Source organism: Ammospiza caudacuta, chromosome Z (assembly GCF_027887145.1).
Source record: "Ammospiza caudacuta isolate bAmmCau1 chromosome Z, bAmmCau1.pri, whole genome shotgun sequence".
NCBI lineage: Eukaryota > Metazoa > Chordata > Aves > Passeriformes > Passerellidae > Ammospiza > Ammospiza caudacuta.
Genome location: NC_080632.1, coordinates 16523598 through 16545809, shown reverse-complemented (window position 1 = coordinate 16545809; position 22212 = coordinate 16523598). Strand labels below are relative to the sequence as shown.

General features: G+C 39.6%; 1 protein-coding gene across 1 annotated transcript in view; it reads right to left on the bottom strand.

Annotated features, from left to right (window-relative positions):
- ECPAS (Ecm29 proteasome adaptor and scaffold) overlaps positions 1-21722 on the bottom strand; it is a 57598-nt gene extending 35876 nt beyond the window's left edge. The window contains exons 1-15 of the mRNA XM_058824375.1: positions 21713-21722; positions 15072-15202; positions 11466-11582; positions 9781-9899; positions 8533-8685; positions 6312-6480; positions 5698-5837; positions 4433-4514; positions 4069-4188; positions 3812-3897; positions 3470-3548; positions 2338-2387; positions 1712-1778; positions 1485-1607; positions 299-402 (exon numbers count right to left, since the gene is read on the bottom strand). Coding sequence (XP_058680358.1) covers positions 299-402; positions 1485-1607; positions 1712-1778; positions 2338-2387; positions 3470-3548; positions 3812-3897; positions 4069-4188; positions 4433-4514; positions 5698-5837; positions 6312-6480; positions 8533-8685; positions 9781-9899; positions 11466-11582; positions 15072-15202; positions 21713-21722 — 1550 coding nt within the window. The remainder of the gene's footprint in view (positions 1-298; positions 403-1484; positions 1608-1711; positions 1779-2337; positions 2388-3469; positions 3549-3811; positions 3898-4068; positions 4189-4432; positions 4515-5697; positions 5838-6311; positions 6481-8532; positions 8686-9780; positions 9900-11465; positions 11583-15071; positions 15203-21712) is intronic.
- Positions 21723-22212: the final 490 nt, after the last annotated feature.

Here is a 22212-nt window from a genome sequence, read left to right as displayed (position 1 = left end):
ACAATCTCAAGACTGTCACTGAGTAGAGTAACAGTTCTCCATGAGAATGTCAAGAAGTTTGATTTCCAAATTACCATATTTAATTTTCTTCAAGTTCTTTATGTGCTAACTTATGAACACACAGATATATGTATTCATATTTAATGCAAATATACATATTATATATATATTATAATTAATGTATATACATGTGTGTGTGCATATGCATATATATGTATGTAGACACATATATATACATATAGACAAACATACATAAGTATATATATGAGAAAATAATTTATAAAGGAAAACAACTTACGGGTCTCCTGCAGCTAACAGGAGTAAGTATCTGGAAGGGATATGATCTGGAGGAAACACTGTGCTAGCAAATTTTACAGCCACTTGACGTACTTGAACTTCAGGCTTAAAGGGAAAAGATACAAACATATGGTTGAGTCTTAAATGACAGCAGTAATGACTTTCACTCACCACTTGTACATCAGTCATTTTTTTTTGACCTCTGGTACCAACATGATTTAAAGTTTAGAGATTTTGAGACACTACTCATGCTTACAGTTCATATAGCACGAGACAGGGCAAAGAAAAGCAAACTTCTCATATATACACAAATGGGGAATTAAATGTTTAATTAAACATATACACATTTCAGGGAATCATACTAATTCTTGAAAAACTGAACTGCTCCATCCAGGCAGTTTTGAAATGAAACTGACATATATCATCTTGCCACAAAAAACAGAGCTATGCTTAGGAGAGGTGGGAAAGAAATACCAGTTTATGGTGGTGATTGTGTCTGTAAGGTACACATTGTCTCAAAAAGGTACTGCCTGGAGATTTAGATCCCTTGAGGAAAGGGGTTGTCAGCATGAAAATTATCTCTTACTCTAGAAATACATACAACCTTCACAGTCAGACTGGGTACTCATGCAGACAGAGAGTATACAATACTTGCTCCTTCTGAAAATCCAGACCTTTGGTGTATTCTGAACACAAAGAAAGTACTCAAAATATGAGTAGGTCAAGTCTGATTTAGTGTCTCAAGGCTAAGCTCCTGGAGAGGTCCACAGATGCCTTATGTCACATATCACACAGCCTGCTGAAACCCCACTTAGCAGTGATTGATCCTTTCTACCAAAATCTCCATGTCCCACAGTGTTTCAGAAGACTGTCCCTGAAGCATTTACTTCTTGAAGTTTTCTAAGGAGAAGACTATGAGAAACATACAATGCAATTGTAATGGATTTGGTTTTTTGCTAAACAGAACAACAACAGAGAACTGCAGTATTACCAACTTGGCATCACCGAGCCATGTTAAAAATATTTTATCTGAGCATACACACCCTGCCTTCTCCCAGACAGGCCAATACATTCAGTAAGAAAAGGAAGATCTGATCCAGAATTATCTAACAGGAAGTGTCAGGAAACAGGAAGACAATTAATCACTTTTTTTTTAAGGTATGTGATTTTGACTGCACTGAAAATACCTTTATTAAATAAGAAGCTACAAGAGCTTCCATCAAGGTACGCTGGGCTCCTTCCAAGTTACTATATGCTCCAACCATCATAGACAATGCCTCTTGAATGGCAAGCCTAGTATCAGCATCTTCCTGCAGCAAAAAAACAAAGAGTTTGCACTTTACAGTGTATAGTGTCAAGAATCCAGCAAAATCAGAAGAAAATAATGATTTCCCAAAGCCCCATCGGCACCCACCTTGCATAGGGCTTCAAAAAACTGCTGTACCAGTGCTATATCCTTGGTAAAAAGCTGAGGCATTCGGCTGAAACAAGATATTTTAATCCATGAAGCTTTTGTTTTATTAAATTGAAATGCTTCACACTTCATTGGTCTTCCCCTCATTCCAAATTTTAAGTGTCAAATAATTAGAGCCAGCACAGACAGTTTGCTCTATCTTATCCATTCCCACCATAAAGCAACACATTCTTCCTCCCTTAACACTGTTTGGAAAGTGAGACATTTTATGGACAACCACTTGGATCACCTGTACATGACTGAACATACCACTTGCCTAGCTTCATGCCCTCTGGTCTTTGCTGTACATTCCTTAAATCTGTATTTCTGGCAATCCAGAATGGGGAACCGTTTCCTAAATTCTGTGCATAATTCATGAGCTGCCATTAATCACTGCTAGAGAAGCTATCAGCTGAAAATGTATTTTTTTTTACATCTCTGAAGTTGTCACAAGAAGAACACTTTTCTCTGCATTGTGCACTCAACTGCAAAATTGGTAGATGGCATAAAACTTGCTGCTGATAAATTAACTGGTTACTCTGGAGAAGTTGTTCAATGCCCCATTGCTTAAATGATGTTTCAGTTACCTGGAGAGCTTTCCAACTGCTGAATATGCCATTGATAGCAGTTTTGAATCCTTGAATAATAAAACAATAAACAGAATTTAGCAAAACCAGAAATACACACTGGTATATCTTTTATAATAAACATTTACTTTAAATCCTGTCTTAAAATTGCTCAAGCAGGCTTTCATGGAAAAAGAATCCTAAAATACCAAGTATTTCTATCCAAGAATAAAAACATATAGAAACAAAGGGAGCACACTTTTGTCTAAGAAATAGAGAAACTGCAAATTGTGGCAAAATGCAAATCTCTGTTCTGGTCTCAGCTGCCCATATTTTAGTTCAAGAGAAACAAGTAAGGAGATTCAGTGAGGATATGAAACAGTAGCAAAGGGGCAGAAACCACTGGCTCTGAACAGCAGCTGTAAACAAAGGAAGCTGTTTGCAAAACGCATCCTGTGGATGACCAATACAGCACAATTATACACAGGGGCTTACTTCCTCTTTTTTCATTCCCTTCCCTATGGCAGGGTGTCCCATGCATTCAAATGCCAACTCAGGCCAGAAGGTCACATTCAAAGGTCAAAGCAGCAAGAAGCTTAAAGCTGCAGAAAAGGTGATCTGCAACATCTGCCCTTTCTATGGTACATGTAGGAGTATCATGGAGAATTTGACTTTTGAAATGGCACTGGAAACATCTCATCAGGCCAGACTAGTATTGCAGTTCTCTTTGGTAAAACCCTTCTCACAGTAATACTATCCCTGGATAAATAGGTTGGAATGTATAACAAGCAGGCCTATACAGATGCTTAACACAATGGGATAAACATGCAGAGTTGAGGTCCTTGTGTGCTCCAGAGTAAGGGCAGCTAGATACTACTTTGACTTCTCTCTTTATATTACTAGCACTATTACTTTCTATAGATTTTGCAAATGGTGCCCAAGCACTTATCTATCAGTGTTACATAAATAAAACAGTTTTGCTATATAGCATTTTAAAATATCTGCTTCTCTTCCAACAAAAATTCTTAAAAGGTATTCTCCAGCAACCTCTCAAGCAAACACAAAAAAAGATACATCAGTTCCCATCATAAATAAATTTAACTTTTGCTTGTATTCACATGAAGAATTATAGTAAAAAAACTTTTCATCTTACCTCTTTGTATTCATTGATCAGCTTTGTAAGTCCATTTAAAAGCATTGGACCTAAGGGCTTTATTTTACTCTCTGGACAACTGCAATTAGAGAAACCCACAAAATATTATCTTTTGCATCCCTGAAAAGGTTATTCTCTAGTATCACTTCTCTCGACTGTGTTAAGATCAGATATTACAACTTCCTGTGTGCAAGCACAGACACACTGAGCTTTCCAGATTAAGTAAAAAGAAACCCCTACTTGCCCTGCGTTTTAGGACTCATTGGTTCAGTTATATCTTTATTAAACAGAGTGGCTTCTAGGCAAATAGCTAAGAAACACTGTGCTCTCTGAACTACTTACATGACACAAATATGATGTACAAACTGCAAAGACAGACTTCTCAGTTTTGCATTTGTGTTTGCACCAAAGAGTCCATCGTACACCACCTGACGAAAAGGAAGGAGCAGATTACAGAGTGTCTGGTTCACTTTCAAAGATTTTCATTCCCCCTCTTCTTTAAACACTGTCATCAGTAACAATGCTTCCTAACTCTAAGTACTGGAGGAACTGTATCATCAAACTTATTAGGAAGTGTAGCTTTGGAAAATATGCATCACCTGAATGTTAGCTGGGAACATTTCCGCAGCTTGCCGGGATCGTAGAAGATGAGGAACTATCTTTAATTTAACACGGGTGCTGACTGACTCTCGTTTCATTTCTGGTTTCAGCACAGAACCCTGTCAGAAACAGAGATTAAACAGTGCATCTCTGGACAACAGTAAATTACTTTCTGCTACAAATCAGAACACACTGGCACAGAGAAAAAAATTAGTCAAATAACATAAATATTCAGTGAAAGCAGATATCAAAGGAAGTGATAGATTAAAGAAACACAAATACGTTTTTTACTTTTAAAGTAAGACAACTAATATTACTTCTTCAGCAATTAAGAAGATAGACAACTCTGGAGGCAAATCTTACCTCCTTGGTTTTCAGTGGTATATCCCCAAGATACACTTTATACATTTTGTTGATGATAGCAGGATTGTTCCAGTCAATTAAACTGAAGGAAAAAACCATATTGAACAAAAACATGTTATGATTCTGACCTTTGACTTAAAATACAGCATTTTGCATCATATTCATATCAGTCCCAAAATTTACATAGAACTTCACAGTTTGACTTCTGACCTCTTTTCCCACATCCACATAATATATACTCATAAAGAATGTGAACTAATTACACTTTAACAATTTCTGACAACATGATAGCAAGTAACTTGTTAGAAACTTACATGCTCCCTTCTCTGCTACTGAAACAAGACATACAGACCATGGTAATATCAGTAATCTTTGAACCAGGTATTATAAATGTCTATTATAAAAGACATTTAACATTACATATTGTCCACACAGTTCTTTTTCTCTCTGGACATCTTTCTCATTAGAAGGAAACATAAGACAAGAAGGAGAGACCAGCTTTCTTAATCATGCTTCATCATTTAATACAATCATCTCCCCTGTCACGACTGAGGCACCTGAACAACTTCAGCTGCAGAAAGTTTCACATGGAAAATCTGACTCCATGTTAAATACTTCTACAGAAGCCACCTACATATTTCAAAGATGGCCCTATCTTGCTCCAGCCTCCTACATGAGCTAGCAAATCTCCCATTGTCAATGTCTCAGCAAACAGTATCAACAGCCATTGCTCTGGCCTCTTGATGAGTTAAAGACAGAAGCATTGTCTTTTACATGATGAGGGGCGAACTGCAGGTGAGCAGAAGCTTCAGTAATAACTGACAACAGTGTTTGCCAAACTTTCTAGACTATGATCCATTTCACAATTAGTCTCTTTACTCTCCTAATAAATTAAATGAAAGTATACTTTTCTGGGAATCATTTACTAAAGCCTTATTGACAACTGATAATGCACAGGGGGCAATGTGTATAGCGGAAACCACCACTATTTTTTATGATTTGGTAAGAAAATGGCTCAGAAGTGATGCCAAAATTGATCAAACCCACACAACTAAAGTATCATCTTTGAAGACAAATGACATTTCCATCTGCAAGACTGCAAACCACATAATTCCCAGCCCAGTGGGAAGACATGGCAGCTTCACACATATACAGGGAATCTCAGCCTTCCTCACCTCCAGCACAGTCTCTCTGGAGCACTACATTCATTGCAATAGCTGTTTCAGGAATACTAACACCATCTTTTTCAACCATCCAGACCTTACCTTTGCTTGCTCTTTAGTTCAAGGTCTGCTGCAGTGGCAACACTGTGTCTTGTATCACTGGAGGCTACGACCAGGTGTATAACAGCTTCAAGTTCGGGCACTTGCTCAGCCTCAATGAACTTCACTATCCCCAGCTTACACTGTTCAACACCAGGGAAAAGCAGGGTTACTGACAAGAAATCGGATGTTACAGTAACTGTAGCACCTCAGCTGTCTCAAATCATGGCTTCTGCTTGCTTAAGGAGAAGTTCACATGCTCTCCCTCTCTTAGCTTGACTCCGGTCGAAGTCATCTTCAGCAAGTACCAGCATCACCATTACGGGATACTCTGTTACACCACTGCTGAAAAGGGATGCTTCGGAAGACACTGTTGCAACCTTTCAGAGCAAAACACAAGAGTAGGCTGCAGTCACGGCTGCTTCCCAATCACCTTCCTCCCCGGCTAAATTCTTTAAGGCATCATGCAAAATTCCTCACTAAATTCCCTCAGGTCAACTAAAGACCTGGTCAGAATCAATTACATATTTTCCCTCCAGCTTTCCATTCCTCCATCTGCAACTGTCCCATTAGCATACCCACAATTCACCACGGACCAGCCCCATAGCTCTAAATACCTGTTCTAGCAGCTCTGGTGTCCACGGACTATCTCCAATAACCCTTTTGGCTGCATAAAAGCTCATCCCTGGAGGTGGCTGAGGGATTCCAGGACCTCCCACACTACTTGATGAAGACCCCTGGGCCGAGGGCACGTTTTGTCGACTTTGAGATTCATTCAATACAAACCTAAGCAGGCAGGGAAAGATTTTTATTAGAGCCTTTTCCAATCCACATTATCAGCTGAATTAGATTCTGGAATTGAGAAAGACACATAAATTGTCCAACTTGATTATTTTTCTCTAATTAATCCCATGACTCCAACATAAGATAGAATTTGAGGCTCTGCTGCCAATTATCCCCACATATTCTGCAAGAGCCATAACAATGTCATTGTAAACGAAAACAAACTTCAGTTAGAAAAGGGAAGGGTCCACTGGCATTTCCAGAAAGAGTCCTTAGCTTACAAACCAGAAAAAAATTATTTATTTTGTATTAGAACTAAATACTCATGCTGTCTAACATGAAACTCATGTTAAAAGCTCCAGTAACATTTGTACGATTTCTATAAAAAATACAAACCTAACACAGGAAACAATGAAGCCTATGCAGCACAAGTGGCAGGAAACATCCTGATGTAAAATAATAAATGAGATATTGTTTTGGAAAATGGTAGTTTTAATACTGGGGAGAGAAGGAAAGCAAAAATAAAAAAAAGTTTACGGAGCTTGTTCTTTCACAAGACTGGCTAGTGCAGCTGCCCTGTGCTCACCTTCATGCTTTTATAAAAGCCACACCACTGCTCCATGTATCCTTGGAAGATGGCCAAATGGCCTCAAAATTGCACTGCAGAGACCAGCAAGAATTCTTTTGCCCCAGCCAGCCTCCCACCTTGCATTCAGCACACAGGCAACAAAAAGGTAAACAATCTCAACAATAGGAATTAATTCCAAGTCTCATTAGTTAAAACTTTAAACACTTTATTATGAGCTTTAAACCCTACAGTTAAGCTTTCTGTTTCCTTTACTGCAGCAAACTGGTAAGGCTAAATCACAACTGGAAAATGATGGACCAAGTTCTAACAAGCATAAATTAGCTGTGAACCACTGCAAACAGCTTCACCCCAGGGAGCAAGACTTCAAGAGACAGACAACCAGAACCACAAGCTAACTCAAGACACTCTCTAGCACCTTCTGGAAAGAAAATTAAAACATTCACCTCCTACTTTCAGTGTCTCTGAGTGTTTTCTCAGAGGTCTCTTTCAAACTAAATGATTCTGTGATTTAAAAACTCATGCTTGGCCAGAGTAGTAAAGTGTGGAAGAGACTGAAGTCTCACTGGAAAGCCCAAGGATTCATCTGCTGAAGCTACAGCAATGGATGACACTAAGTGCAATTAGCCTGAGCCAACTGAAGAGTGTGAATCATGAACAGAAGAACAGGTATTTGAAACTGTGTGATGCAAGATTCTGTATATTCAAATGAAACGGAAGTGCTCCCCTATCTGATGGAAAGCATGGCCCCCAACAAATGGACATGGAGAAAGACCATGGGCTTGCTATTTTAAATTCATTCCTTCAGGATAATCCACTCCGGTGAGCAAGAAATATGATCAAATAGATCATACTGGCACCAATCCTATGAGACTTATATTGCCAGAAAAAAACCAGAAACACGTTCGTCCATCAAAACTATTTCTATTTTTTTTCCAAAGCAAAAGCTCCCCTAGCAATACAAAGACACAAAAACACCCCAAAAACAGTTAGTGGGAAAACATTTTGAGAAAGTATTGATTTTAGACACTAGAAGGTTCCTAACAAACAGTGATCAGTAAATTCAAGTTGTTCTGCACATTCTTCTTGTTTTCAAAAACAGTGTTCACACTAAGACAACATCACTGCAGTTTGAACATTTTTCACCAAAACACAGACAGAAGACCAATTGTGTTCAAAGGTTTAACTCTAGAAAGCACAAGTTTTTAGAGATTATTCTTGCTTATGATCTCAGAACAATAAGCCTTAAAACTCAACAGCAGAAAGATGGCACACATTTTTGTCAGGCTTCTCTTTGAAAGGGTTGGCTATCTCGTTATTACAATTATCAACTTCTTTTGTACTTTTCTACTGATTTCATTTGAGCTAGGAAGTAACAGCACACTTTAAATGTGTTTTCAAGGGTGTAGCTTGTACTGTTTCACACATAAAGAACACATCAATGCTAGAGAAGCCTGGTATCAACTCACCCATAAGGCATAAGAAGAACATCCAACATAAAGTCCAAAAGCAGCTGTACAGTCTTTGGTTTTTCAGCAAGATTAAATGGAGAAGCTGCTGCTTTCAGTGGTTCAGCAGGGTATTTCATGTGAAAAAGGGTTGGTATTAGAAGATGCATTAGGCTGAAAAACAATTACATTTACTGCAACCATTTAAAAAACCACACCTGTTTACTTATAACATACAAGAGAGAAACCTTTTACAACAAACCCCTTTCTTAATAGCAAAAAAAAGAGAGAATCTTAACAAAGTTGAACATATTCACAACCCAGTGGCTTCTATTTACCACCTAATGTACTTAAAAATGAAAAGCAGAAGATAAATTAGGATATGTCCTTAAAACGGAATATATGTGTCTGCATGCATGCAGACATCTGGAGAGATAAAGTCACTGTCTTTGTCCGGATTTTTGACAGTTTCACAATTATGCCACAAAATACAGAATAGGGCTGTCTCATCCTTAAGACCCACTGGCGAACATCTAGCAGTACAGCCGGATTTTCCAAAGGTCTCTTCACTCATGTACTTGCCTTTTCAACAGAGAAAAAACATGCTTCAAGTATTTTCACACTAATCTAATGAATGGAACAAGATTTTACTCAAGACCTTCCAGTAATGTAATTTAAAAATATTTTTACACCATTACAGTATGTAGAGTGAATGAAGACATGATTTTAATGACATTTTGCAATACCAACACAGTTGAAACTCATCTCAGTGTAGGTAAGAACCAGGACCACCCATAGAGATTCTTAGCATACAGCAGTTCCCAACACTTTTTTCATATATTACAACTTAGCTAGAACTCCTACTTACTTGAAACACTACCTCTCAATTTAGAATGGCCAGTCTGAGACATCTAGCACTGCTCCTGCAGCTGGTCAGAGGGCATCTACTGAAGGTCTGGCCTTAAGCTGGAAACCAGAACTTGATGAAGATGCATGGGGGATACGGACAGGCATTTCACTTCCATCATAACACTCCCTCTTGTCATATAGGGAGTCTGCTGCTGCAGATTCTGTATATTATTACAGCTTTAGACCATAACAATTTCTTGTACCACTCAAATAACTGATTTACTGATCCAAATTGTACATGGCAAGAACATCCTAAGTCATGAAGACAGCACTAAGGAAAAGAAATCTTTAAACAACTAATATAAATTATTTTACTAAATCAATACCAACAAAATTCACTCCAAGACTAAGAAGTCATACCTGTCTTGTTGTGGCTGAGGTTTCCCTTCCATGGCAGTGAGAAGGGTTGGAGCCAATTCACATTGTTTTTCCACAGGCAGACGGGGGTATCCCATCTTAACATAAATTATGGTAAAATTCTAAAGGGGTAGAAAAAGCACATTGCAGCAATGGAAAAGAAGTATGTGTTCCTTAAACTCTTGTTGTATGTTCTGTTACATAATTGGGTATTGGAAACGACATATGTTTTGCAAGACCAATTTCTTAAGTCTAAGACTTATCAGACTGACAAACATATAGTGAAGACTCGGCAAGGACTAGTCCAAGCAGGTCTTGCTGGGCCTCTGCTTTAAAAGGTGGAAAAAAAAACAATGAAAAAAGCTCTCTCTGATATGTCTTTTTCACTGTCAATTTCACCAAAAGCACCTGCAAATAAGCAACAGCTTAAAATAAAGCAAATGTAATGATCTCTCTTACCTATTTCTGAAATAAAATAGAATACAATATTGAATAAATACAAAGTCAGCAGCATAGACAAAATTTCTCTTAAAAACATGTTTCTAAATCACCTCATTTAAAAGCAGCAAATGCAGTTAGCATCCAGTGACAGGACAGCACAGCAGAGCAATACTGAATACTGGACTATGCTGTTCACCTAAATCCAGCCAAGAACTGCAGAGGTAAGAGTTGTGTTCCATGACCTGGCTGAAAGCAGTGCCAAAGAGGAGTGCTGTAGTACACTACACTACTTTGTAGACGACACTTGAGTTAAAATGCTATGAAGCCTTATGATGCAAAGGAATATGCATTGCTGAGATACATGAACGACAAGATCTTTTGACAAGTACAGCCAAATACAGAGTTTGTCAAGTATGTCTCTAAACAAGATGGTTTGTTTTGCTCTACAGGACATATGCACTCCAGAAGTCTTGGTCATTTCTAAAATGTGAATACCAGATAAAGCCACTTGCTGAGGACAACCTAAAACTACTTTTATGTATGTCACTGCTGTTTAAAGTCTAAATATTTCTCCATACATTTCTAACATGTCATATTTTTCATTTATGCTACACACAGGACTTAACAGTAAAACAAAAAGTACAAAGTTTCCCTATGATTTAATCACTTTTGTTTCATGATGATGATTTGCAACAGACTTATAAAAACTTAAATGTAAACTGTCTCATAGTTTTGGAAAAACATTATAAAACTATTTTCACTTTTTAAATTAGATTGAATGAAATAATCTGTGAAAGTTTCACAATCTATAAAATAACATTTTTTTCATCTTGCTCAGCTACAGTCCTGATGCTAAAACCACATAAAAATACAGGTCCTCATGAGTTCAAAGAGATAATGGTGTTTTAAGTAAAACTCTGATCCTGCAGATATCAGGATAAGGATTGATAGCTGCTTGCAAAATGCAGCTTTTACCAATGAACAGACCCTTCACAATACAAGCAATGATGATTCATGCAACCATGAAGTACAAGAGTAGCTGTCTAATTTGAACAGCAAAATGCTTTATGAAACCAAGTTTCACCCACACCAGACTATAAAACTGAATATAAAAAAAGCTCTTAAAACATCAACCTCATTAACAATTACATACTTGCTAGGAAAACTGACAGAGCTAAATACAGGAGCTTTAAAGACTATTCTGCTTGCTAAAGTAAAGCAGCAAACAATCTTGGAAGAACACTTACAGTGACAAATGACACTGCAGAAGGATCTTGATACTGAACTAGCAGTGTCTCTACTGGAAGCTGAATTTTTGGTCGACTTTTGATGCGCTTATTCAGATGAACCAGCAGCTCCATGACCTGACAGGAAGGAAAAAAAAATAAACAAACTTGAAAGAACCACCATTAATGTTGCTAATTTGAGGTCTAATCATCAACCATAATCCATTAGACAGGCTTAGTATAAGCAAACCAGGCCTGATCTAAGTGATTATTTTATTTGTAAGAAATCAGCAGCCATCATTTATATTATCTTGAAATGATGCCACTGTTAAGACAAACACCAAAGTCCCAAACCACACCACAATCAATAACATCTATCAACAGAAATAAAAGAAAGGATTACTGAAGATGACCAGTTCTCTCCACAGTTTGGTTACTATCTGTCAAAACTTTATCTGGCTTGGAAATCTGTACCCCTGCTCTATACTGAGCTGCAGAATAACTCAAATTCACAAAGCAGGCAAAAAAAACCATCCACACCCATAATAAAGTTATCAAGTAAGTGTACGAGAACTGTTTGGAGTGGAACGTTACAGAACTGTAATCCTTCAAACAAGAGGAGAAGCCAACAGGGGTGCTGTGAATGCCAGGCAGAAGCAATGTGCAGTCCTGCCTGGGCGGGGAGAGCTCCAGCAGCAATGCCAATGGGAGCAGGCAGATGCTCGAGGGGAGCAGACAGCAAAGCAAAGCTGGGGCCACAGTGTGTAGAAACAAGAGAGCTGCACTGTGGTATTCCCTCATGATGAAGACTATCAAGCAGTGAAGTTCGGGCCCAGATGGATTGTACAGTTTTTATTCTCAGAGGTTTTCCACGACCCATCTTGATAAAATCTTCACCTTCATCTCAAACTGAACTTGTAATGGACTGTTTTAATAGGAGATTGGTCTGGAGACCTTCTAAAGTCCTGAATTATCCCATGATTCTACAATCCCACTAGGTAGTTTCTTAGCATCATTAAAGTGCCAATTGCAAATCTCCTGAAGGAAGTATCGTAACTGAATGAAGAAAATTGAAAAACTACAATTTCTACTCTGGAACCATTATCCATTCTGAGAAATCACACTGAACATCTGCATGTTGCTTGCAAACTTCATTAGATTCTCAAAAAAATGTAAGTGAATTAGATGAAGTCAATTCAGTTGCGGCAAAACCAGTCAGAGCCACTCCGAGATTCATGCTGACTTCAAACAATTCAAGGCAAAGAAACAGGGTGTCCTGTGTTTTCAAGGGATCATTGCCTTGGTCGTAATATGCTGTCACTGAAGCCCAAAATGGAAACTGCAGAACCATATGGATGCTGAGCTGCATATGAGCAGCCTCTTAGACACCATCTTTACATCCATTCCATGACTAGGTCTCAAACAAAATAATGTCCAGCTATAATCCAGAGAAACTGCAGAGCTGAGTGCAAGCATGTGATAAAAAATTTGTTTATCAGAGAGAAACTAACAAACTAAGTAACACTGACAGCTTCCAAATTTTGCTGCTGTAAATTTACTGCAACAGTTACAAATTCATAATATTTTAGAGAGGAAAAAAAACCTGTCTACAAAGATCTCTCTGAGAAAGGGTAGGAGATACTTAGACAGAACTCAAGAAACATGTTCAAATGATCAAGTGCTATAATTGCTTGTATTATAAACATCTGGTGAGAATGAAAATCAAGAGTTTAAACACCTAAAAGGAAGAAAAAATGCATTCTATTTCATTATTCACTCTCATGTAAAAACTGTTAACGGCTACCACTACAACACACCCTTAAGTAGGCTTGTGATTTGAAGAGGCTTCTTTACCTTTAATTTTCAAAAGACTAGTCCTCCCCCTTTCCTGAATCTTCCAACACTCCCAAATAACTGACAATAGATTTCAGGTTAGAGAGAAAAGATAACACAAAAGTACCCTAGGAAATTTCACCAGCTGGTTAAATGCCTTTCAGCACAGCTTCAAGCACACATGGTAAGCAGGTATTCAGAAGAAAGCCCCATCTGAGTTGCAGTATATGTCCTTAAACACAGTGGAATGGCATGACATCCATGGATCCATGACAAGGTCTCTGGTGTTGAGATGACCCCAAGGTGTTAGAAAGTCTCTTCTTCCCAGCCCCAAGACCGAAGAAGACGACAGGATTCCTTGGCTCTCGTTCTCAAGGTTGTTTACTTTCTCTTATCTAACACACTCCTTCTCCAACCCACCGAGATCTGTCTGGCAGGTCAGGTTCAGGCACACTGACTGCCCTCAGGGCAGTGTTATCTTTTTATGCTAAAAACTACGTGTACTTTATTTACAATAATTTTTGTCTAACATCATCTATGTTAGACAGTCTGTCTCTACTCTAAACCAATCCAAAAATGCCATCACAGCAGAAGATGGAGGCTAAGAAGAAACAGGAGGAAGGACAGGACACGCCCAAATCCCTCCATCTTGCCTCCAGAACCCCCATTATAAAACCCCAAAATTCTACATTTTCACACAGTGATAAATTCACTATCATTCTATTCAAACTCTTGTGGTTTGTAACTCTTCGCACAAAATTGGTAACTGTTTCCATGGGCTAAAATCAAAGGCACAGGTGTCTTTGACTCCATGCCAAGGTCTCTGAGCCCTCTGCCAGGGTCTCGAGTCCTCCAGGGCTGTCAGAGGAACATCCAGGATTTCGACAGATCCACTTTCAGGTAATCACTCTTAGAGACATGTTTTGTGCAAAACTTTGAGAAAAATCTATGCTTCAGTAACTTGCAGGTTCTGAAATCTACTTATAAATGCAGTGACAGTATGATCATTTCCCTATTTCTACAAGACAGAGGGACTTATGAAAAACTTCTTTTCCACCACTAACCCCCTACACCTCACCTGCACTCTAGAATATTCCACTCCACTCCTATTAACAGACCTAAAACCTAATGTAGGAAACTTAATTCCCCTGAAACTGAATGCTGATAGTTACATATTAAATTCCACCTCTAACACTGCTTGGTCCTTGCTCCTTATGCCCAGTTACAGGCAAAAACCAAACACTTTTGGTACATATTAAGTAAGGTACCTGAATATATTTTGTGATAAAGCCGTCTTATGTACCACAGAACTGATTTTTTTCAGATAGGTATGACAGTCCATCTTCAAAATAACTTGGTTCTTGCTCTTATTCCAGTTATCAGTCAAGTGAATGACATCAATGAGTATGGCTTCATGGTATTTTGTGCACAGAAGGCAGCTTGCTTCACACGTGCCCTAAGTCAGGCGGAAGCACAATAGCCCTGGAAGCCAAGGCAACTGTCCCTATGGCAGCAAGCCTTGCTCCCAAGCTAACTGGGAGCTAGCTGGCCTCAAGTGGAAACAAATACAGCCTCCACACATCTGCAAAACCCGTGCTGACACAAGCACTAACTGTTTTGTTTAAGCTATAACAGGTGTAATGAACCAATTCTCTATTACGGTAATGATAAAATTTCCTCAAAGAGTAATTTTCTCAACAGAGAACACCCAAGTATAGCAAACCATGATACATCACAGGCATTTCCTTCTCCCTGACCAGGACAATATATCTTTATGGTAAATTGAACCCTTACCTTTTTGCGAACTCCTTCCTGTGTGCTGGACAGCTTGAGGAGAACAGGGGGTAGGAATTTGGAAATAATGTTCTGTAACTGCTCATCTGTTTCTGCATGGCCAAGACGTAAGAACACGCGCTCCAGCTGATCTGCAATTAATTAAAGAAAGAAAAAAGAAAAAGAGAAACTGGTTGAAATTCAAAATTTCTGTAGCACAAAAACTTTTTCTGAACATCCCCTAATGGACTTAAAAGAAATGCTGCACAATGTCATTAGAGTACTTGTATCTCAAAAGCACTCATCACAGATTTTTAACACAAGAAAACAATTCATGGTAGAATCCAGCCTGATGGCTTCTAGCATTAGCTTTCACAAGCACAAGACCTCTCCTACCAAAGACAAAAACAATTAAGGCTGCCTTTGCATGTACAGTCCACACACCAGAAAACACAAGAAACAATTTAGTGAAAAATCAGTTTTTTTGAAGCTTGAGACAACTGTTCCAAGGTAAATTTGATACGCATAGGTTAGGGTTACAGGAGTATTCATACAACATCTTGACACAGGCTAACCTGTTCAGCACCTGACCACTGGGGCACTTAGGGCTCCCAGAAAATCTGAACAAATGTTGGCTGAGCCAGTTACTTGTTTGTTTTAAGTAGCTGAACTGTTTTCAGAAACACAGCACTATCATCAATAGGAGTAAGAGCACAAGCATGAAATGTAGGATACACTGTTGTGATCCTACTATCACGCCACAAAGCTGGGGTGTTTCAACTTGCCTTCCTCTGGCCAGCTGATCTACTCCCCAAATCCAGAAAGGAATGAACAAAAAATCATTTCATAAAAACAGATGACAACAAAATCTTCCATCAATAGCTCAAGCACAAAGGCTGAGGATCATTTGTTTTTATAAAAACAAGGTTGAAAGTCCTTATTTTAAGTGCCAGCATGCAGCTGCCCCAACAGCTACACCAGAAGCAAAGCAAAGCTTCCCCAACAACAGCAGCATTCCCAACAGCTGGACCGAGCAGAGTTCTTGTGCACAGGACCAAAAGCATGTTTTTCATCCTGCAGCAATGAAGCCCAGTCCCAAGGGAGCAAGGAGACCCAATGCTTTTGAAGGACTAAAGGTCTTAAAACATCTTACCAAGAGGAAGTATTTTCCCAAAGACTAATGTAAAGTGACCTATGGTGAGCTGAGATTAGAGGGAGACCAAGGAGAGGCCTCCTTCAGCAGAGGAGGATCATCAAGCTGACTGTAAACAACTACAGTGGGGAAAAAAAAAAGGAAAAAAAAGCACTGGTACAGGGCAGCAGTAAAGACTCAGGTGAATGGATATCGTTAGAACCAAAGTGAAAAAAAGGGATGTTGAAATGCAAATACAGCTCTAACCAGCAAACCTATGATGATTTGGCTTCAGAAGCTTTTACTGTCCTATTTTTAAAACCTGTGCTATCCCTGCATTCATAGCACCATTCCTCCTCTGCTAGATGCAGATTAAACACAAACATGCCACTTCCAAAATTTCATTTTCTGCTGAGCAAATATGACAGCCAACTGAACAGATAGAGGACGATGAAATTTTACTGTCAAGGAAACTACTGCCAAAACTCTGCAGCATCTATACAATAAACTGAAGATATGAGTCAATCTCATTTCATACAGATTTCACAGACAACTTAGGTGTCAGCTAGTCAATGGCTCTATAACACTTATCTCATGTTTCAATTTTTATAAAAATCATGATATTTGACTTCTTTTCACCTTCCTTCTTGGGTCATCCTTCCCCCACCCCTCCTGTTCCTCCCTTCCCAATGAGCCCCTACTCAAGAACCTCCTTGGTGTCTCACTACCACACAGGCAGTAAGGGACTACAGAAGTCACATCAATTAATAAAAACCATAAAATCTTTCCCCTTGGACCTAGAACTCCAGGAGAACACTGCAGATCCATCACTCTCAAGCAAGTCAACTGAGGAACTTTCTCAACATGTTCTTTAATATTGCAACAGATCAAAAAGAAGGGTAAGGAAACACAACCGAAGTTAGTTCCAAAGCCATTTGTTGGTAGCCACTGGAGGACACACAGACCTTCTCAAACGGAGAGAAACTGACCAAGTGCATTTTGCATGTGCTCTCAGGAAATGCAGCAATGCACTGAATTGCAAGCACCTGCCCCACTTCCAGCTTCCTCCATTATTCTCGTTTCAAGCAACAACCAGAATGGTTGAAATAATAATAATATCAAGAGCAATAATAATAGAAATCAGGAGGGAAAAAAGCTGTCTGTGAGATAAGTTTATTACTTTGCTCATACCTCTGCTGCAAAGTCATTTAAGCCCTAATACTGTCATCAGATATTCTTCTTTAACCATAATCATAACAAGACTCTTCAGCCAATTCAAGGATACTGGTACCTGGATGTAGTTAAGAAACTGGCCAGGAGTTTGTCAGAGTACTCTCTCATGCTGCTGATGCAGGCTGTATCCATAGCAGTGGGACAGGAAAACAAAGAGCTATAAAACCTCCCAAGTATTGTACATCAAACATTTCCTCCATGGTTTTTATTCTACTAACAATTAAGACCATCTCTCAAGCTGACAGCATTCATTACAGGAAATCATAAACACTGGTGATTTGAAGCACCACACTCAATGGCCCAGAAAAGTAATTGTAGATGAAGTAGCTGCATCTCAAATGCTGTGTCCTGTCTTCCTGTGTGCAGCAGACCTCCTGGCTGGCATGAGGAAAGTGCCTTTCCTGAGTATCTCTTCACAGCCCGCAAACAGACCACTATGGGCCAGACATCAAACAATACAGCTCGTTTGCAACTGGTCTCAATTCCCCATGTCATGCATTTCCAAAGTTGTAAGTATAGAGCTAAAATCTTCTCCATCTGATTCTACAGCCCCTACTACCAACTGAAAAACTGCACTACTGCAATTTTAGGAGCTTATCTGATAGTAGAAAATAAGTAAAGCAAAATGTCTAACTTGCTTTACTACATACCAAGGAGGATTGGGGGCTCAGGCAGAAAGGACAAAAACTGTTTGCAAAAAGCCTTAGCAGCTGGAAACCAATCTTAGAAAAATCATACGTGTGCCACAGCTATGACAGTTAGCATTTTACTATGGATTAAAAAGCACAATACAACAAAGAATAAGGTGCTTGAGTAAAAAAATCGGTAAGTAGATTTACTTTTAAAATACATACAACTAAATCCATGCAGAATTTGAAAGAGTTATTCACATATTTTGGCACAATCACTTCTTTTCATGCTGCTGTGTAGTACTTTCACAAAAAATGTACTTTCACCAATTTTGTGGCACTTTTTTGAGGAAAAAAAGGTGCTTACAAGAAGACAAATATGGAGAACTGAACAAAAGGCACTGCATATGAAGAAAACATTTCCTTCCATCGTATATAAAAGAAACAAGGGGCAGAAAAACAAGATGTATCTTTGTATCTCTATTTCCAACACCAGTGTTCAATTTGTGTAAACTGACATGGTATATTTGGAATCTGCAATTCCCAAGTTACCATGGCAATGTAGCTACCTATCTGTGAGGAAACACATGTTTCACTTCTGGTTCTTTCCAATCTCCATTTATGACTACAAGGAGGAACACTGGTTTCAGCACTTAACAACCTTGCAAAGACAAAAAAGAAAGGAATCACTTTCAAAACACAGATAATGCATAAAAACTCTACAAAAAAACTACATTGACAATGAGACACTAACTTCCAAATCCTGCAATACCATCCATAAAAGAATGAGCATTATTTTACATTTTGTTACTTCAGAACTGACCCTGTGGTCACCCAAGGTAACAGTAAAACCCCACAGCCTTCTCTCAGGAAAAACATGCCCTTTCCTTCCATTTGGCAAATACTGACATGGAGCTCGTCAAAGATAAGTGAGAGAATGACAAGGAGGGAAAAAGGATAACAATATGGATAAACAGTAAAATAGCTACCTCAACAGAGCCAAGAATTCAAAGAGTTTACCCTCATTATTTTAATTACCAAAAAGAAAAAGAAAAAAAAAAAAGCCTGGCTATGCCACTGTATATCTGTATTTTTATCACAGAAATCTCTCAGTTCAGCCAAGCACAGTACCATTTCAAATCAGTTCCCTCTGGCATTTATAGATATTACATACAGCACACCAGTTATTCCACACAGAACCCTCAGCATGCACATTTGTGTAGCAGAGTATCAAGTAAAACACACCCTTCCTTTTATGAAAACTGACTAGAGAGACTGCTGGGGCTAGGACATGTCAAACTAGCTGTACTTCACAGTTTGACTGTTAACCACAAAACATGTGAGGAACTAAAAAGAGTGTCTGAGTTGTCTGCAAAACAGAGCAGATCTGTGCACAAAGTTAGAATTTATCTTCACTTTCCTGAGAACTATCAGTTTGACAGAGTGGTGGAACTGCGACAAAATAAATAATTTCTACAATGGTTTCAGTAAATCAGACAAAAACCCCTGAGACCCTCCTCTATTACCTGAACACTGCAGAAGCATTACATGCACAAGCATCCCCCTACATTTTCTCCAAAGGGCCCTACATCAAATGAAGAGTTCTGGGAGCAAAAGCATTTCAATTTCACCTCATGGATGGCAGGGGTAGTTTTAGGGGCAAGTTCCTACTAAAGGAAAAGCTCTAACACACCCTTTTGTCTCTCTAGAACGAAGTAACTCTTCATTATTCCACACGCAGAAGAATAAAGTTCCCATCTGCTGCTCAACTACTAAAATAGGAGTCAAATTCTTGTTCAAATGTTATTAGACACTGGGAGAAAACATAACTAGCATGATTATAGCAGCAAACAGTGAGTCAGGATTTGCTGGTGCTATTCTTGTCTCTACCAGTAACCCCTTGTGTGCCTACAACCAAAAACTTAAGGGAGCACTTGTATGAACAGGCCACTCAGCAGGTTGCTTTACAAGATTTGACTGGAAAAGGCTAGGAAGGCCTGTTGGAGGAGGGATATACTATGGTTTTTGCCCATTCTATTAATTCACTTCTTTCATTGTAAAAGCTGGAATAGTACACCAGAACCCATGTTGCAATTTGCAATATTCCAGTCACAGGTTCTCCATTTGAATTGATGACTAGTATTACTCAAGATTATCTTGCCTTTCTTGTATCTGAACTCGTAGCTTTAGGGACAATTTACTGATTTTGCATTAATTTTTAAATTGCCATATCTTATGCTTTAAACAACCTGTCCTCTAAAATGAGAAGCATCCTTTACACAGCATATTCACAGAGTTTCCATGTTTGACAGGGGCTATAGATGAAAACTTCCTACAGCCATGTGAATATAAAGCAAGGAAACTTGGTTCTCCAATCTAAAACTAATGGTAATCATTTTTGTTATTTCAGGACTAGTCGTCGTAGTCCTGAAAAAGAAATTATTCCTTTCCAAATATGCCGAAATTTAACTATTTGAATGTAACAAAAGACAGCAAGCCCATATGGAGGCTTAGCTTCCCTCTCTTTCTCTACATGAAATTGCTCTTTTTTCCATTAGCTTTAATTAATTTTTTATTTAAGATTACAGTACCTTCTTTTCAGCGACAGAGAGGTACCGCAAAACACCCAAACTAAACAAAAAGAAATTTCCAAGAAGAGATTCCTCCTCCCACCCAAAGAAAAGATTCCTAAGCAAACCAATAAAACTCTATCATTTTTGAAGGATGTCATGGTCAAATAACCTGAATGACATAATGTAATTATTAATGTGAATCTCAGTCTAGGGATATTTGTCTTTTTAGCTTTCTTAAGAGAAAGAGAGGTGCAGCAACAGGCACATGGCTGAGGGACTAATTTTTTGCAGGATCAGATCTGGAGCCTGGAAAGTCAGAGTACGCACACATAAAAGCCAAGGAGTCACAAGGAAAAGATCTCACACTGACTGGTTTCACCAAGGGGAATCATGATAGCATTGTAAATCTAACAACAAAATTTCTTCAATGACAGCAGCAGTAAGAGCTTTCAGTGTCCTTACATCAATTTATCCCAGGTGTCAATGGAAAAAATATCTTGGCATTTGGGTCCTCCAGTTCTAGGATCAGTACAGCATCAAGATTCTTCTCTACTCCACCATGGGACCTTGGCTACATAAGGAATATTGCCACCCATTATCATATCACTCAGCCTAGTTCCAGTAACAGCTAACAAAGCGCAGAATTAGGAAGTTGTCTACGCAGAGGCTCAAAATTAAAAAAAAAAAAAAACAAAACCAAAAAACCAACAGACAACAATGAAAAAAGTAAACAACAAATGAAGAAAGAGCACACAGAAATTCTTTAGTACTGAAAGCCAATAGTGCTCAAATATGCTCAAAGTATTTCTTCTGCCCTTTCTCTCTGACGACTGCCAAGTACTTCAGGGCAACCAAAGGCCCTCTCATTTGGCTGAGTCATATGCTATCTAGCTATTAACTCTTCACAGATAAGAACCATCTTTATGTCAGGCCAGGAAACGCAAGGGAAGAGAAACCGCTTTTTTTGAAGTTCCATAAGCTTCTCCACAGAGCAGCTGATCGGGTGCTTTCCCAGAGTCCCTGAGAAAGGGTTCTGGAGATGACAAGAAGGCAGGGCCGAGCTCCGCAGTCTCGAATGCTCGGCGGCAGCGGCACCTCCGGTCATGTGCCGAGCGCCGCAGGGGCGGCCTCGATGCGCTCTCGCACCCACCGCCCGGCACAGCACTCGGGGCGAACCCGCCCCTGGACGGGCCAGCCGGCGTTGTGCTCACGCCGCTGCTGTGGTTCAAACACGGCAGTCGCACAGCGCAGGGCGAGAGCACCGACGGGCAGAGGCGCTGCCGCCAGTGTCCGTACAGGAGCGGTGGGCGGAGGCCGCTGCCCCGGAGCCAGTGGTCTCGGCGACCCCAAGCTCGGTCCCGGCCAGGAGCCGCCGCCACCTCCCCACAAGGTCACGCAGTCGGCGTGTCCGCGGACGAGCCGGGGACGCGGGAGGTGCCGCTGCTCTCGGTTTCCGCTTCCCGAGATGGCTTCCCACGGCCGGTCCGGTCCCCCTGCCGTCACCGCCCGGCCGGGCCGGGGGCCGAGCCCCACCGCAGAGGAGACCCGCTGCGGGGAAGCTGCGGGGAAACTCCGGGGGGGTCGCCCGCCCGCCC